Genomic DNA, 15,441 nt, shown 5'->3' on the forward strand with positions numbered 1-15,441 from the left:
AGGCCTCAAATCAAGTCTAAAGCGATGCTGATAACTTCCTGTCTACGTACACACTGTGTTCGGCTTTACCCATAAGTCTCAGAGTTTAGATCCACTGTTTCGTAACACATTCTTTGTGGGTACAATAATGCGACCTTGATGATGCACTTACAATATTATACTTAGCACTACGGCCTCATTCTGATTGAAACTCAGGACCTGAAGCCCCAGGAATATAAGTGTAAGACTGGGAGAAAGTAGTGGCCCTTTTGTACAGGGTAATGTATTATAGTTCAGATCATCCAATTTCAGCTTGTATCTGGTTTGTGTCTATGGTTTGCAGATGTGAGATCTCATACCAAAAGTCCGAATTTGACTTGTTTTCTTTAGGGCTGCGCCTTAAATTGAATCCATTAAGGAAACCTTTAAATACTGCTAAAAATGTATAGCTTGAATGAATTTTTGTTGATGTTGTTGAGAGATCTTGGGAAATAGTGTAAAATAGGTTGAATGTGCTCTTAAAAGCGCTGTTGAGTGTGTTTTACTTATATTTATAATATATATGAAAGGTGTTGACTCTATTGCACAATTGATAAAAGAAAGCAAGCTTACTGACTTTCAGGTATGGACATATGTAAAATATTACTTTTTGATGGGAAGATTTTGCCAGTTTTTTGCCCAATACTATGTTCACTTATTTAAAAAACATTTTCACTTCCTAAAATTCTTATGGATAATTTGTCATTACAGCCTTAATTATCAAAAATGTGTGCAAATATTTTTTGAATAATGTATTTTAATTGGGTGTAATAGTTCTGTCTTTCCCCTGATGTCTTCATTTCACAAACTCCATTTGTTGGTTGTGTCTGTGGAGCTGGACTTACCCATGTAATTGGCTTGAATTGTTTTAAATGTGTTCTGAGATAAAGACATTGATCTCCATGTACGGTAAAAACCTTTAGACTGCTATAATGATTAAGACATAATGGGAAATGAAGCTTTACGCACGAACATGTACACTTACCTTCAAAGGATTAACACATATTCAGTGGAAGGAAGGGAACGGTTTTTAATTAACTGAAAATATACTGTTAATTACTGTACTGATGAAAAGCACGAGTTTCTGTTCTGTTTATAAATAAGAAAAAAAAGTTTAACTCAGCATTTTTATGGGATGTACCATATTGAGTGTAAAATATAAATCATTCTGTAAAATGATCTTGTCTTTTGTCACTAATGTTCTTTGAATTAGATTTATATATGTGTGTGTTTGTATGTATGTATATATATATATATATATATATATATATATATATATATATATATATATAGCAGAGGCTGTAGAAGGCACATTCTGCCTTTGATTTAATTGGTAAAATGTAATATTTAAGCTTTATACAGTAAAACACTATTGTAGAGTTTGAACAGTAAGCAGATGTTTATATTACATGGCCGTTTTTATTATTTAATAAAACTACAAGGCATGTTACACATTTTAGATTAAACTGAAAAATTCAATTGATATATGACATGACAACTGGAAGGCACTTGCCGAATTAAACGTAATTAATGTGAAAAAATACAGCACACCACAGTTTAAAACGTTTATCGTGAAATAATGTATACTACTTCACAAGCATTTGTTTGTGAACAACTTTTCATTAATTTTACATTTTAAAACGTACACATCAATGAATAAATACATAAAACAGCCACTAGACGGCGCTGCTAAAGCCCCTTCCAAAAACAAAACCGAGCCGTCGAGCAAGAGAAGAGAGACTTCCGGGAGGCACATTTCTCTCAGCTCCAACTTGAACACGACTGGCGTGATCTCTGTGAAGCCCATATTTCCAGTTGTACATGATTATAGCTGTTCTGGTACCCAAAGAGTGCGAGATATTTAGTTCCCGTTTTGCCACAGTAGTTTTCAATAGGCATGGTTGTATGGAAACTAAGCATGTAAGGAGCTCTTGGTGTGCAACCCATCTCCACCTGCAGCCTTCATACATTTGCAGACAGAAGCCGAGGTAATATCTAGATTTTCTTATCTGGCTGAGTTCTAAATCACTCAGTTGTACAGCTTATCACCCTTTTTGTTTTCATTAGCAAAGTCAACCTGTCATTGTTAACTTAAATGTGACGTGATGAGATCCTATAATAGCGTTAGTGATTGCTATATTGTGGGATGTCATTGTCAGAGTATTGACTTAATATTGGGGGTTAACCCTAGTCCGACTCTTTCGCGATTCGGTTCTTTCGAGCAGTTCGATTCAAACAATTCTGCCGTTCCTTTACGTGATGACGTCGCGTCGCATGCTACGCAGAATGTTCTCTTATGTAATGACAAAACAGAAGGTGGTCAAATAAATGTAAAATGTTTTAGGGTAATCATTACGTGTGTGTATATGTATATGTATATATATATATATATATATATATATATATATATATATATACAGCTTGTATTTGTGTTTCATAAATTTCTGCAAAAAGCGACACGCAAGCTCATAATAATATCTCCATATAAATGCATCTCTTTAAACTGATTTTGCATATAATACTAGGTAGCATTTTCCACCCCAAAGTGAGTTGAATTTGTGAACGAATCTTTCAGATCTTTTTCGCGAAGAAAAATCTGTTCAGTCGTTTTATTGAAAAGATCCGACTCACAAGAGCGATAATGTGCTCCGTGCGTGCACCCGGCGTTTGAAACACATGAACCCTGCCCGGCGTAGCGAGCATGCGCATACCATACGAAGCGCATGCGCAGACCGAGCTGTAAACAATGAGACCGTTCCAGAGCGTCCGCGCGATTCACACTCCTGTAAACATTTAATAAGCCACAAATGCTCATCTGCGCGTTCACACCGCCCACGGCATCACTGTTCAACTGATAGATGGTAAGTGGTGCAAAAATGACGGGTGGCATCTTCACCCACCATGTTTTGTTTTGATCTGTCATGTTCATTAATCAGGATCATGTAAAATACAGACAAAAAACTACAATGGATAGTAGTTTGGGCGTGACACCTCGGATTCAGTTAACTTTTTCTACGTTGCAAATGCATTCTTGCCTCACAGGGAATGAGATTTAGAGTGTAGTTCAAACACGACCGGTGGCACGATTTGTGCAGCCCCACGTTTTTGATTCCTAACAAAGCAAAGGAGCTTGATGCTGTCAGTTCAAATGTTGCGATGACGCGCATGGTGTCATACCGTGTTTCATAAACGGAACGGAAGTACATTATTTTAACAGTTCCATATGTTTTGTCATACTGAGAGAACTTTGTTTTCGTATCGATTGGAAAAACTATGGACAGTGGCTGCTTAAATGCACGATAACTAATAAAGTAAGGGATGTCCTTTTAAATTACTACCAAAGCATATTTTAAAAAGTTACATTAGATTTAACGTTACGTTACATACAAATTGCGGATTTTGTCATTCCTGTAGTGAAAATGCATCTCATATTTTTGGGATGTCCTTATACAAAATTATTTTGTAATGGTTTTTGCTTAACCAAAATCGGCTTTTGGTTTCTCAGTGCTGTTAAATGATGTGTTTGGTTTCTAAAAGTCGTCATGCTTTGGCAAATTTCACATGCATTGTAGCTCATCAAAGCAATATATCCAAGCTATTTCTTCGTCAAAGAACTCCAAACCTGTGCTGCACTTTTAATTTATTTGTTTAAACAATACAATTTTGTCAATATCATACAATTTTATATACCGATTAAAAAAAAAGTATAGCCTGCATTTTAAGTCGCTTTGTTTGAATAAAAGCGTCTGCTAAATGCATAAATGCAAATGTTTATAGACTTATAGATGCGTGTAACGTTACTGTTTTTAGATTTATTTACAATTTTTAATTGTATAATGTTTCATATTAATTGTATAATTGGTGCTTTTCATTCCTAGTTATGTGTACTGTATTAATTCTGTATACATGCATTTGTTCTTCATGTGTATTTTTTGTGATACCTTGACAATAAAAAAGGAAGTATATTGTTTCTCAAAAGCACTAGTAGTGTGGCAGATAATGTAAAGTGTTAAACCTGTTTTATACTAAAAACAGGCAGTCTCAGCTAGCTAATAATAAGCTAAAAATAATAATTTGCCAGGCTATACTCTTCTGCTTTTGTACTTTCATATAGTCCTAATTTATTATTATTTTTTTCTGATCAGGTAGACATAGCAGCAAAAGCATGGACGCTGTCCTGAGCAGGTTGAAAGGTCTCACTGCTGATCAGTTGAGGGAGGAGATCATTAAAGCCAACATGAAATGTGGCCCCATCACTGCCACGACAAGAGCCATATTTGAGCGTAAGCTCGCCAGGGCTCTGGTGGAGAATGCTGGACTTACTGAGCCCGACAACAGTGGTGGTAATAGTGCCTCGGTGAACAGCTCTGGAAGTGGATTGCCACCCAGTGCCACATCAGCAACCTCAGATTCGGTTAAAGGCGAGGATGGGGATTTTGGGTACGGCATGGGCCTTAACCCACCTGAGGAGGAGGCTCTGAGTGGAACGGTGTGCCCTTGTAATGTGTCGGAGACACAGACGTCCTCTAAAACTGCACAGGTGTCACCCACCTTTTTCTACGGAGTGTGTCCATTGTGGGAGGATGTACTGGCTAGGAATGGTAAGAGTTTTTATCTTTACTTTTAAAACCTTCTTGATGAAACCACATGGTATGACCACAAAAAAGCATGGTAAAAGAATTGTGTAAAGTGATGTACACTAGCATTAGACAGTTTATGTTTTTTGAATGTTTTTGAAGAAAAAGAAGTCTCTTCTCACTAAGGATGCATTTATTTGATCCAAAATATGAATAGTAATATTGTAAAATATTATTAAAAAAATTCTGTTGATATATTTTAAAATGTGATTTATCTCTGTGATGGTAAATCTGTATATTCAGCAGCTATTACTCCAGTCTTCAGTGTCACATGATCCTTCAGATATCATTCTAATAGGCTGATTTGCAGCTCAAGAAAGCTGTTGAAAGCTTTTAAGGATTATTTGATGAACACAAAGTTCAAAAGAACAGCATTTATTTAAAATAGAAAGTTTTGTAACATTGTAAACCTCTTTGTCAGTTTTGATGAATTTGATGCATCCTTGCTTTATTACTGTATATCTTAAAATTTGTTCTCTTTAATTGTTTTTTTTATTAATGTTATTATTTTTGCACTATAGAGTTGTTAGTACAGTAGCCTTTTGCATGCTTACACTGTCCAGATGATTTAAACCTGTTATGTCGGTGTGAGATTATTTTCCTCTTCCTCTTTAGAGAGAGCTCATGTGTACACAGAGAAGAAAGAGGCTTTGCAGGCTGTGAAAATGATGAAGGGGGCTCGGTTTAAAGCTTTCTCCAATCGTGAGGATGCTGAAAAGTTTGCCAAAGGCATATGTGACTACTATCCTTCGCCTAGTAAAAGCACTCCCTGTGTTTCTCCTGTCAAACCTGGCTTGGTGTTTAGCAAAGGTGAGAATCTCCATTATCTTTATCATTATCATCATCTTTATACATTTATAATATAATTTATAAATTAAATGATACATTAAAAAGTATAATCTTTAAAATTAATAGATTGAATAAATAAATGAATGTTATATATTACAATTTATGAAGTAAAGATTTATGTTAAGCTAAGATAATCATGTATTAAAAACGTGCCTATAGTAAATGCATGTTTTTTTTTGTTTCTTTTCGGATAAATTCTCAAAACCAGACCACCCGTCTATGATGGAGGCTGACACAATCAACAGGGAGAAGGCAAACAGTTATAAAAGCCCTCGGACTCAAGATTTGACGGCCAAACTAAGGAAGGCTGTGGAGAAGGGAGATGAGATGGCCTTTACTGAACTGGTCTGGAGCAACCCACGTTACCTCATTGGGTCAGGGGATAACCCTACTGTAGTTCAGGTGAACACTTTTGTACCATGATCTGTGTGTTTGACGTTGTTTTGCCTGTTTTTCCCACTTGATATGGTGAGCTTTTGGCTTCTTTGCAAAGTTCAAAGTCTTTTTCCAAACTAACCTGGTATCTTAATATTAAGTTATTTACAAATCCCAAATATTTCCACACGCAGCATGTTCCCATGCGTATGAAATCAACTTTATACTTTTAAGCATGTTCTTCAATTTTTTCGTTTTTTTTTTTCACAACAATTTATTTAAACTTCTTCATCTCTGAATGCTGTTCTTTTAAATGTTTCTCTGTTGTAAATTTAACTGCAGGAGGGCTGTAGGTATAATGTGATGCATGTGGCTGCTAAGGAGAACCAGGCAGGCATTGTTCAGATCCTGCTGGACACTCTTGAGAACCCAGATTTCATGCGGCTTATGTACCCAGATGACCAGGAGAGCATGCTGCAGAAACGCATCCGGTATATCGTAGATCTGTACCTCAATACACCAGATAAAGCTGTAAGTGGTGCTTCTTAATCTGTATTTGTTATTTAACTCTTCAGACATTGGTAGCATGATTGTTGAGGAGACAGCTGTCACATTCCTGGGGAAATTTTAGCTGGTTACCTTTAAAAACTGAAGTGAGTGAAATGGAAAGCAACACCATTAATGGTCACTCAGTCAGTAACTTAATACTATATACTATAGGTGGATTTACGCCATGCAGAATTGCCAGATCTTAAACTAGAATACATTTGCTTCCTTAAAGTTCCTTAACTTTTTCCTTAAAAAGTTATAAATGCAACACTTTCTGAGCGGTCCAATTTGTGACACTTGACCGCTGCAACGTCATGCAGAAAATGGTATCGCCTTCAGTAATCATAAAAACAGGCCCCTCCCACGATAGTTTGATTGACAGTAGCATTTTCAGAACAGACTGGGCTGGCATCTTAGCTTAGACCTGCCCTGAGTGAGCTGTCATCATTGTTTCACTGCCGGAGCAGAAGTGGACAAGAATGACTCCTAAGCGATTGAGGTGTTCTGTTGTTGGATATAATAATGAACAGAGCAGTCCTTATTTACTCCTGACATCTGAGCCGCTGAAGACGCAGTGGATTGTATTTGTTTTTGGGAATGCGCCCCTAATCTACCTAAATGCATCTATGTTCGCACAAATCAGTTGTGATCCAGCTTCACCTACAGAAGAAGTGAGTATAAGGTTTTTGTAATGAATCTTTGCAATGTGCTAATGTGCTAATTAGCAAGTTTCACGATGAATGCGGCTTAAGTAAACAGTCCCTCTGAGAGCGGCTCAGAAGAGAGGGGTGGGGTCAGCAGAGCTCAAAACAGGAATCAACCATACAGCCTAATGTGGTTTATTAAACTTTTTAAAGGCAATGATTTTGTTAAATATGAGTGCTGTACAAAGTAAAAATGTGTAAATAGATAGATAGTCCTGTCAACATCTGTACAATGGAGAAAGACTTATATTATTATATGACTATTTAAAATGTCTTTTGAGAGAGGTGTTATTTTTTTGATGGATTAGCCATAATGGAGCGCTTCAAAAACATGTAATGGCATTCTTATTGATACTGGTAGCCAAAGGGTACCCTCGCGCAGAAAATCCACATATGTATCGCAGAAGTAATAGAACCAATGATGCTTCAGGAAATTCCTAATATGGTCATCCAGCTATCCCTGTAGCTGAATTGAATGATGAAACATTAAGACAATAAACACTCAACTGCGACAATATATAGTTTATATGTGTTCTTCAAGCCATCTTGGGTATTTTCATAATAATTAAGTATATTTGTAATTCGCTGCTAATCAACATGTTTTTTTACAGTATAGAATATATTTCCTGCCTCATTCTGTGATAAGCCACATTAGATCACAAAAGGAAGTCATTTCAAACACTTGACTAAAGTTAGAAAAAGTCTCTTGTTGAACAGAAGGTTTAGAAACCCTTCTCATAAGTCATTACAAAGGAAGGTGTTTGGCATTTGCCGCTTTTTCAAAGGCACATTATGAACGGGGAGGCGTTTACTTATGCCAAATGTTCCAATATAATATTGAGAATTGTGACATCCCTAATAGACCGATTATACAGTTTAAAGTGGTCAAATGATGCATTTAAAAAAATGTCCTTTCTCTTTGGAGTGTTACAAGCTCTTGGTGCATAAAGAAGATCTGTAAAGTTGCAAAGACTAAAGTCTCAAATGCAGAGAGATATTCTTTATCAAAGTTAAGAGTAAACCACTACTACCTAAAACGGCTCATTCTAACACGCCTCTACACGTCTACGTCACGATGTTGAAAGATTTGCATAACGCCGCCCAAATGTTCACGCAAAGAAAGGAGTAACTTTTATTCTTGCTGTTGCTGCCATGGCCATGTTGTGGAAATGCTGTGTGTTTCTTTGTGAAAGCAATATTAGTTTGTTTTGCCTTTCAAAAGAGGACACAACTAGAAATCAGTAATTTAACACTGTTTTGGAACAGATCAACCCAAATATGGGGAAGTTGCGGCCTAATGGTTAGAGAGTTTGACTCCTACCCCTAAGGTTGTGGTTTCAAGTCTTGGGCCTGCAATACCATGACTGAGGTGCCCTTGAGCAAGGCACTGAACCCCCAACTGCTCCCCGGGTGCCGCAGAATAAATGGCTGCCCACTGCTCTGGGTGTGTGTTCACTGCTGTGTACGTGCACTCTGGATGGGTTAAATGCAGAGCACAAATTCTGAGTATGGTTCACCATATCACTTATCACTTGTCACTTTTGGGGCATCTGTGGCCTAATGGTTAGAGAGTTGGACTAGTAACCAGAAGGTCGCCGGTTCGAGTCTCGGTGCTGGCTGGAATTGTAGGTGGGAGGGAGTGCCAGTGTCTGTTTCTATAAAGTGGGGCAGTTCCAACTTTGCAAGGACAGTCTGGTGCTTCTGACTCACAGTCTGTAAGTACGTTTTAATAGTTAAATAATTTGCCACTGACTATTCAAACGCCAGTTTTGAACAGTGTAGTATAGCACTTATAATTTCTCTGATCACAAATGCAGAAGTGGTTTTATGTTTACGCAGCGCGATTCACAATGCAATGCATAAAAATTATATTCCGTAATTATGTCCCCACTGCATGCAACAAATGCCATTGTTTTATAATGGGTTTTATTGTTTTTGTCTTGTCGTGCCAGGACACACGGCATAACAGTATGGTATGGGGTGTAAAATTTCCGTCACACGCTTGAGGTATTCAGCCAATCACAATGCACTGGATAGCTGGCCAATCAGCATACACCTCACTTTTCAGAACAATGAGCTTTGTAAAAATCGACGCGTTTCAGAAAGGCTGGCATAGAGGAGCAACAGTAATGTACATTATGTGGAAAATAATGTTAGTTGAACCTTAAACTGCATAAACACATTTCATTACACCAAATATATGTTACAAACAAAATAATGTTCTTTTTAGCAACGTAATATGACTCTTTAATAAAAGAAATCCAAAACTGTTTATTGTAGCAAATGTTATTAGAACATCGTTTGTGTCTGGTATATTCATTTTATACCTAAAATACTGGCTAGGTAGACGGCTCACTAGGGTTTGTAATAGTGCCAACTAAACTCTCTGTCCTGTGTTTCATAGGGGTTTGAGACGCCTCTCCACTTTGCTTGTAAGTTTGGCTGTCCAGAGGTGGTGAACATACTCTGTTCTCATCCAGACATCGACAAGAACTGCAAAAACAAGTACAACCACAAACCCTCTGAGGTACAACAGCTCTGATACATTAGCATTCATGCTGAGGATTTCATAATTTATCAAAGCTTATTTATAAGTCATCAAATGTATTCCCTTAATTAGGTAATTTGTGAGAGAATGAAAGAAAAGGGTAAAGTTCAGGAGGTCAAACAGAAGATAAATGAATATTTAGAAGGTGAGTCACAATATATAGTTTTGTATTAATTTATTATTCTTTAAAAAGGTAGGTTAATTGCATACCATATTCTAACACTCATTTCTGATTGGCTACAGATCGATTGTACATCCCCTTATTGAGAGCCACTGATAACTCCTCCCAGCCTGTGATTGGTGCACCTTGGTCCCCTGAGCCAATGGAAAACCTGCCACCACAGTTACCCAGAAGCCCAAAGGATCCAGTTATGGCAGTCCGGGCCTTTGCTGGACCTTTAAGTCCATCTAAAGTGAGTTTCGTGTAGAATATGTAGGAGTTTTATGCTAATATGTTTAGTTATGTATTACAGCTTAATCAAATTTGTCTATACCATTGTTTTTATAGGCGGATGAGTTCAGACGAGCATGGAAGACTCCTCCCAGAGAACGGGCAGACCATTTCCACAACATCCTGAAGTCTGACCCAGACCGTGGAGCTGAAAGAGTTGGCAGGTCAGTGCTAAGTTATAATTAATGGAAGCTGGACATTACTTGTATTATAGACAAATATTTGATGTTTTTGGGCATTTAATAGTCTGCTGTTAAGCATTGATTAGATAATGGTGTCCTGTCTGTGGGCAGAGATCTGGCCCATGAGCTCGGTCACCCTTGGGCAGAGTACTGGGATTTCCTGGATAGTTTTCTGGACCTGCAGTCAACCGAAGGCCTGAAAATGCTTGAAGAATACCTCAGTAAAAAAGACTTCAGGGAGGCTGGAGAAAATGAAACCAGAAACCGGTTTAAAACCCCATCTCCGGGTAAGACCACTGACTCTTAACAGCTATATTTTAATATCCAAATGTTTCAGAAACCCTTTCAACTGTTGATTGCAGGAATTTGTTAGACAATTTTCACACAGAGAATGTAATAAATTGTTCAAAAATGACAAAGACATTTAATCATTTTATACAATATTCTATTCATTAAAGATTCCTGAATAAAAATGTATCACAGCACAACTGTTTTCAACATTGATTATAATAAGAAATGTTTCTTGAGCACCATATCATCATATTAGAGTGATTTCTGAAGGATCATGTGACACGTAAGACTGGAGTAATGACTGCTGAAAAGTCAGCTTTGCATCACAAGAGATAAATGACATTTTAAAACAATAAAAGAGAAATGGTTATTTTAAATAGGAATATTTGAGTTTTCTTCCCCACTAACTTTTGTGTGTAATCTTTGTCAAGGTTTATTACACCAAATACTGTCTTAATGTAGTTTTGCATGACCATTTCTCACCTATTTTGTGATTCCGACAGTTACACAAGTTGTTTGCTGCTGTACATTATAGATTTTTATATGCAAGTTGTGAGTGACTTATGAGTTTGCATGTAAAATGATTTTATAGATAAGTATATGTGTGCAGTTATATATATAAGGTACTGGGGAGGGAACTTAGTTTGGTGAATGTTTAAATACGTCTACACTCACTGTACATCAAACGTTGATTTTTTCAAGACCAAGGGAAATCCTTCACTCCCTGATGTTTTCAATTTCAGGCAAACTGAAGAAATTCTGTAACTCCATCTCCGTGGGGGCGTTTTTGGATGAGGGTGATGATATCAGCCTGGAGGAGATCAAGAACAGGCAGAACGCTGCCCTCACAAGTATTTCTTCTGTGTGCTCCAAAGATGGCCTGCAGGGGGCGGTAGGGGGGCTTGAGTTTCACATCCTACCAGTTTCCCACAGCGCTGACCTCATAGAGGTGGCGGCGGAGCAGGATCTACTGCTCTCCAGCAGTAAAAATGGCCTGTGCGAGCAGGACCCCGGGGACAGGACTCCAAATGGGGACAAAATGTCCCCTCGCATCTGCAGTTCATCAAATTCCTGCATTTTATCGCCCATCTCAAACCTAATGGCTGAGTTTGAGAGCATGTCTCTGCTGGATGAGCCAGACAGGACAAACAGGGAGAGAAGAAGAAGTGGAGGGAAACGTCACCGAGACGCTCAGGCCACAGAGCTCACCTCTGGACTGGGCCGCCTCTCGTTGTCCTCAGAAGACGACTCTGTGTTTGATAAAGATGGGACGTCAGTGTTACGTGCAGCAGAAAATGATGGATTGGTGAGAAAAAATGAAGTAGATGTGAGATCCAGTGCAAGTTCAGATGAGTACTTTCTGGCCAATGAGAGGTTGGAACCTATGAACCAACGGACTGTAGAGACTCCGGGAGGCGAGCGCACAATCTGTGCCAGATCAAAGTCCTGGGATCATGGGGGAAGAGACCTGAGCTCCTCAGGGTCTTCCAGCTCCTACAGAACACTGGACAGTTCTCAGGACTTCATACTGCGGACTCCTCCTAGAGTGATGGAAAGACTCTTCATTGAAGGGTGAAAGAAGCCTATGATCACTGTGATGCTTCAATATAAAGCTTGACTTATTTCCAGTAGTATAGCAGATAACTTAAAATGATGATATCTAGGCTAGTCATGGAATTTCATAAATATTAGGCTTTTATGGTACACACATGGTACATTTTGGTGTCTCGTGGCTACTTTAAGCATAGACCTTAGTCAGGTTAGAAGGCACATTAAATTGTATGCAGATAAAACAAGGCTGTGAGGGATAGACTTACAGTCTACAATGGCACACTCAGTGTAAAGAACCAAGATCACATGCAATTTTCATAACACAACTTTTAAAACTGTTTTAGGAAGTTTTTGTCCATCAAAATTCATCTGAATAATGTGTATGTTGTTAACATTACATTCCTTTGGACACACCGTAAGTTTATCCCTCACAGTCTTGTTTTCATTTTTTTAAAAAGTTAAATATATGCTGCTACCCTTACTAAGGTGTATTGGTCTATGATGTTTTTGTAGTAAAATAGATGGTTCTAAACCTAGCAGGCCTCTACTGAGTGATTAAGCTAAATATACAAAATGTTACATGAGCACAAATTGACACAAAAATGATTTACTACTAAATAATTACTACTAAAAAATACTGCTTTAAATAGTAATAATACAATAACACATCTTTGACTAACCATCATTGACATAACCAAAAATGATTTAAAGTCGTGTTCTGTACAATTTGTGGATATTCCCAGATATTTTTATTTTTGGGCTTTAAACCTTCACTCTTTCCTCCTCTTTTTCAGGGATTCGCCCACCAAGTTGGACAGAGAGGTTTTGTCAGCTTTAGGTGGAACAGACATTGACCCTCTGAAATATCCCAGCATTGATAAATGGAAGAGCACAATTCAGGCATACTCCCACTTAGAAATGCAAAGGTAGGCATATGTGTAGCTCAGTGATGAAGTACTGTTTAGTGCATTACACTACCATTCAAAAGATTGGGGTCAGTAAGCTTATTTATGTATTTGTTTTCAGCTGGCAGACTCCGGTAGTGTATAAGAGCCATGTCAGGGCTCACTCAGTCACCCCTGGCTCTCCAGCGGGGGGCTTGATGTCCCCCGCGAGCCGCTTCAGCCCAGCTCGTCACATGTGCTCGCCGGACGTCTGCAGCCCCGGACGCTACAGCCCAGCACACTACAGTCCTGTGAGCTACATCCAGCGTATACGACTCAAACATTTTGGTGACGTCCCCATTTAACAAACGCTGTCCATCCCATCCAGCCCTATTTCTACCCAATTAGTAACGGAAATGAAAAGTGTAACAATTCAATATGGGATGGAATGTCGCCAAGGAGGACAGTGTCATAATGGAAGCCATGAAATGCTCAAATTGGGCTCCTAGTGCCGTGCAAACTGCAGATAGGATCTCACAACAGGCCGTCCTTCAGTTTGTATGCTCCTAGGTTCATAGAACACAGCTCAAATAATATGCACATCTCCCGGGGGCTCCCAAATCGTAATATATAAATATATATATATATTCGGTACTTCGGTGTATGACACAAAGTGTGTTGATCTGTGATGGTCGTATTGATTTTTTAAAAATCTTTTTGTTTTGTTCTTTATCTATATGTGTGTGTGTGTATGAGATTTATCTGTGGATTTAAAACTGTGTCTTTAATGGAAATTAACAGTTTCCCACTTAACACAGTCATTTAGTCACTATATAAACCCAGAAACCCAGTGCTAAATTAAAATAACGTAGTAGTAAATTGAATTATTTTTGCTAGTCAACTGTCAGTAGCACAACATGCTCATTTTAATGGGTATTTATCGGTTTTTAATGTAAAAAAAAAAAGAAAAGAAAAAAGTAAACTGACTGCCAGAAATGATTTTTATTCTTTAATTGGAGAACTGCCTTAAATTTCTAAAAGAAAAGACCAACTTCTGAATCTCAAAAGCAGGTGTTTATTCATGGTTTGTTAATAGCAGCCTTAGATGAAAAAAAAACAAAGCAAGAGTTCTATAACGTGTGAATATTCCCCTTTTTATTTTTAAGTTCAATAAATGTGATTTATCATTTCTAAGTACACATTTGTTTACACTTTTAATTCTTTTTTGAGTTTGACACAGTTCACCGTAAATAACAGATGAGACTCGGTTTGTCGGAAAGACATGAATCTGTAGAGTTTGAGCCGTGCCACATTCGAGCTAATGAAAGTTGATGAGTGATAATGAGTGTGGAAGGCAAGTCGGTACTGTCTTGTTACGGTAATGTCATAATAGCTGTAAGACTTGATGATTGTGGATCAGAAAATATCATTGTCCCTCATCCTATCATAAAAGGCCAATATTTCAGTCTCACCGCTAGATCACGTCAATGCGATTCTCACTGGCTTCTGAAATGGGTCCTTTTTTCCAGATTCACTCCATTCATTTTGGAATCAAAGCTACTTGACTAGAAGCAGAAAAGCTCCAGGTAGCTCAGTTTTATGTGATGAATATCTCAAGGAATTGAGTCCAGAACATCCTCTGTGGTACTTTCAGATCATGTGATCTATTTCTTTGGTGCCCATCATTCTCAGTGTAGTGCTGGCCTGTTGATCTTTGCTTTGTAAAGCTTTAGTGCCTTTTGATTATGATCTGTTTGGAAGGGCCTGTGGCTCCTCAGTGTATGGCAGATGCACTGACCACATACAAGATGAATAGATGCACCTTTTTTTCTGTTTCCTAGTATAAAATATACAGTACAGTAGCATTGGCATATGCAGTGTCTGAATACCTCTTAAATACGATTGTAAGAGAAGAAAAAAAGGTTTACAGTTTAGTTATTGCTCGTGTTGTATCAATGCCAGCCTTACTTTTTGTTAAATGATGCTTTGTAGTGCCAACACTGGTGAATTGAAAATGAGTTGTAGTTTATTGTTGAGAATTGACTTATTTTTGTTGTCCTGGCCTTTACGTTGCATGCATTTCTAGTCCTATTTTATTACAGTATACGTTAAAGGAAAGTATTTGATGTTCTATTGACGAACGATAAATAAAGTGCACAGTCTTGTAACTTTACTGACTTGCTTTGACTGTACAAGAAAAATGTCTTTATGGAAAACTATCAAATTAACATTTCGTTGAGGTACAGAACTCAATCTGATTTGTCCTATTATTCTATTTTTAAGCAATAAGCTCTTTTTTTCTAAGGTCTACATAACTGTTCAGAAGTTTAGGGTCTGTAAGATTTTTTTTTTATTATTTTTTTTCAGAAATCCTTGAATGAGCTCAAAAGAACAGGATTTAT

At 37.8% G+C, this 15,441-nt stretch overlaps 1 protein-coding gene across 3 annotated transcripts; it reads left to right on the forward strand.

Moving 5' to 3' along the window:
• The first annotated feature begins 1,739 nt into the window (after positions 1–1,739).
• Positions 1,740–15,212, forward strand: ankle2 (ankyrin repeat and LEM domain containing 2). 3 transcript variants are annotated; one of them, XM_059548635.1, is made up of 14 exons: positions 1,740–2,006; positions 4,164–4,619; positions 5,271–5,465; positions 5,713–5,906; positions 6,222–6,410; positions 9,537–9,659; positions 9,753–9,825; positions 9,924–10,093; positions 10,189–10,295; positions 10,425–10,600; positions 11,348–12,176; positions 12,950–13,081; positions 13,182–14,285; positions 14,320–15,212. In XM_059548635.1, exons 2-13 carry the CDS (start codon positions 4,184–4,186, stop codon positions 13,402–13,404), a joined length of 2,847 nt encoding a protein of 948 aa, XP_059404618.1. In that variant the 5' UTR covers positions 1,740–2,006; positions 4,164–4,183; the 3' UTR covers positions 13,405–14,285; positions 14,320–15,212. The 3 variants fall into 3 exon arrangements, with proteins under 3 accessions (XP_059404618.1, XP_059404619.1, XP_059404620.1); XM_059548636.1 differs by lacking the exon at positions 1,740–2,006 and adding an exon at positions 2,746–2,879; XM_059548637.1 differs by lacking the exon at positions 1,740–2,006 and adding an exon at positions 3,209–3,329.
• Positions 15,213–15,441: the final 229 nt, after the last annotated feature.

This window comes from Carassius carassius, chromosome 4, assembly GCF_963082965.1.
Source record: "Carassius carassius chromosome 4, fCarCar2.1, whole genome shotgun sequence".
Lineage (NCBI taxonomy): Eukaryota > Metazoa > Chordata > Actinopteri > Cypriniformes > Cyprinidae > Carassius > Carassius carassius.

Bases quoted from the DNA above. Each gene is read 5' to 3' on its own strand.
- ankle2 (XM_059548635.1), top strand. From the start codon at position 4,184: ATGGACGCTGTCCTGAGCAGGTTGAAAGGTCTCACTGCTGATCAGTTG. The intron at 10,601-11,347 runs GTAAGACCACTG...TTTCAATTTCAG, and splicing joins GTTTAAAACCCCATCTCCGG to GCAAACTGAAGAAATTCTGT. The intron at 12,177-12,949 runs GTGAAAGAAGCC...CCTCTTTTTCAG, and splicing joins GAAAGACTCTTCATTGAAGG to GGATTCGCCCACCAAGTTGG.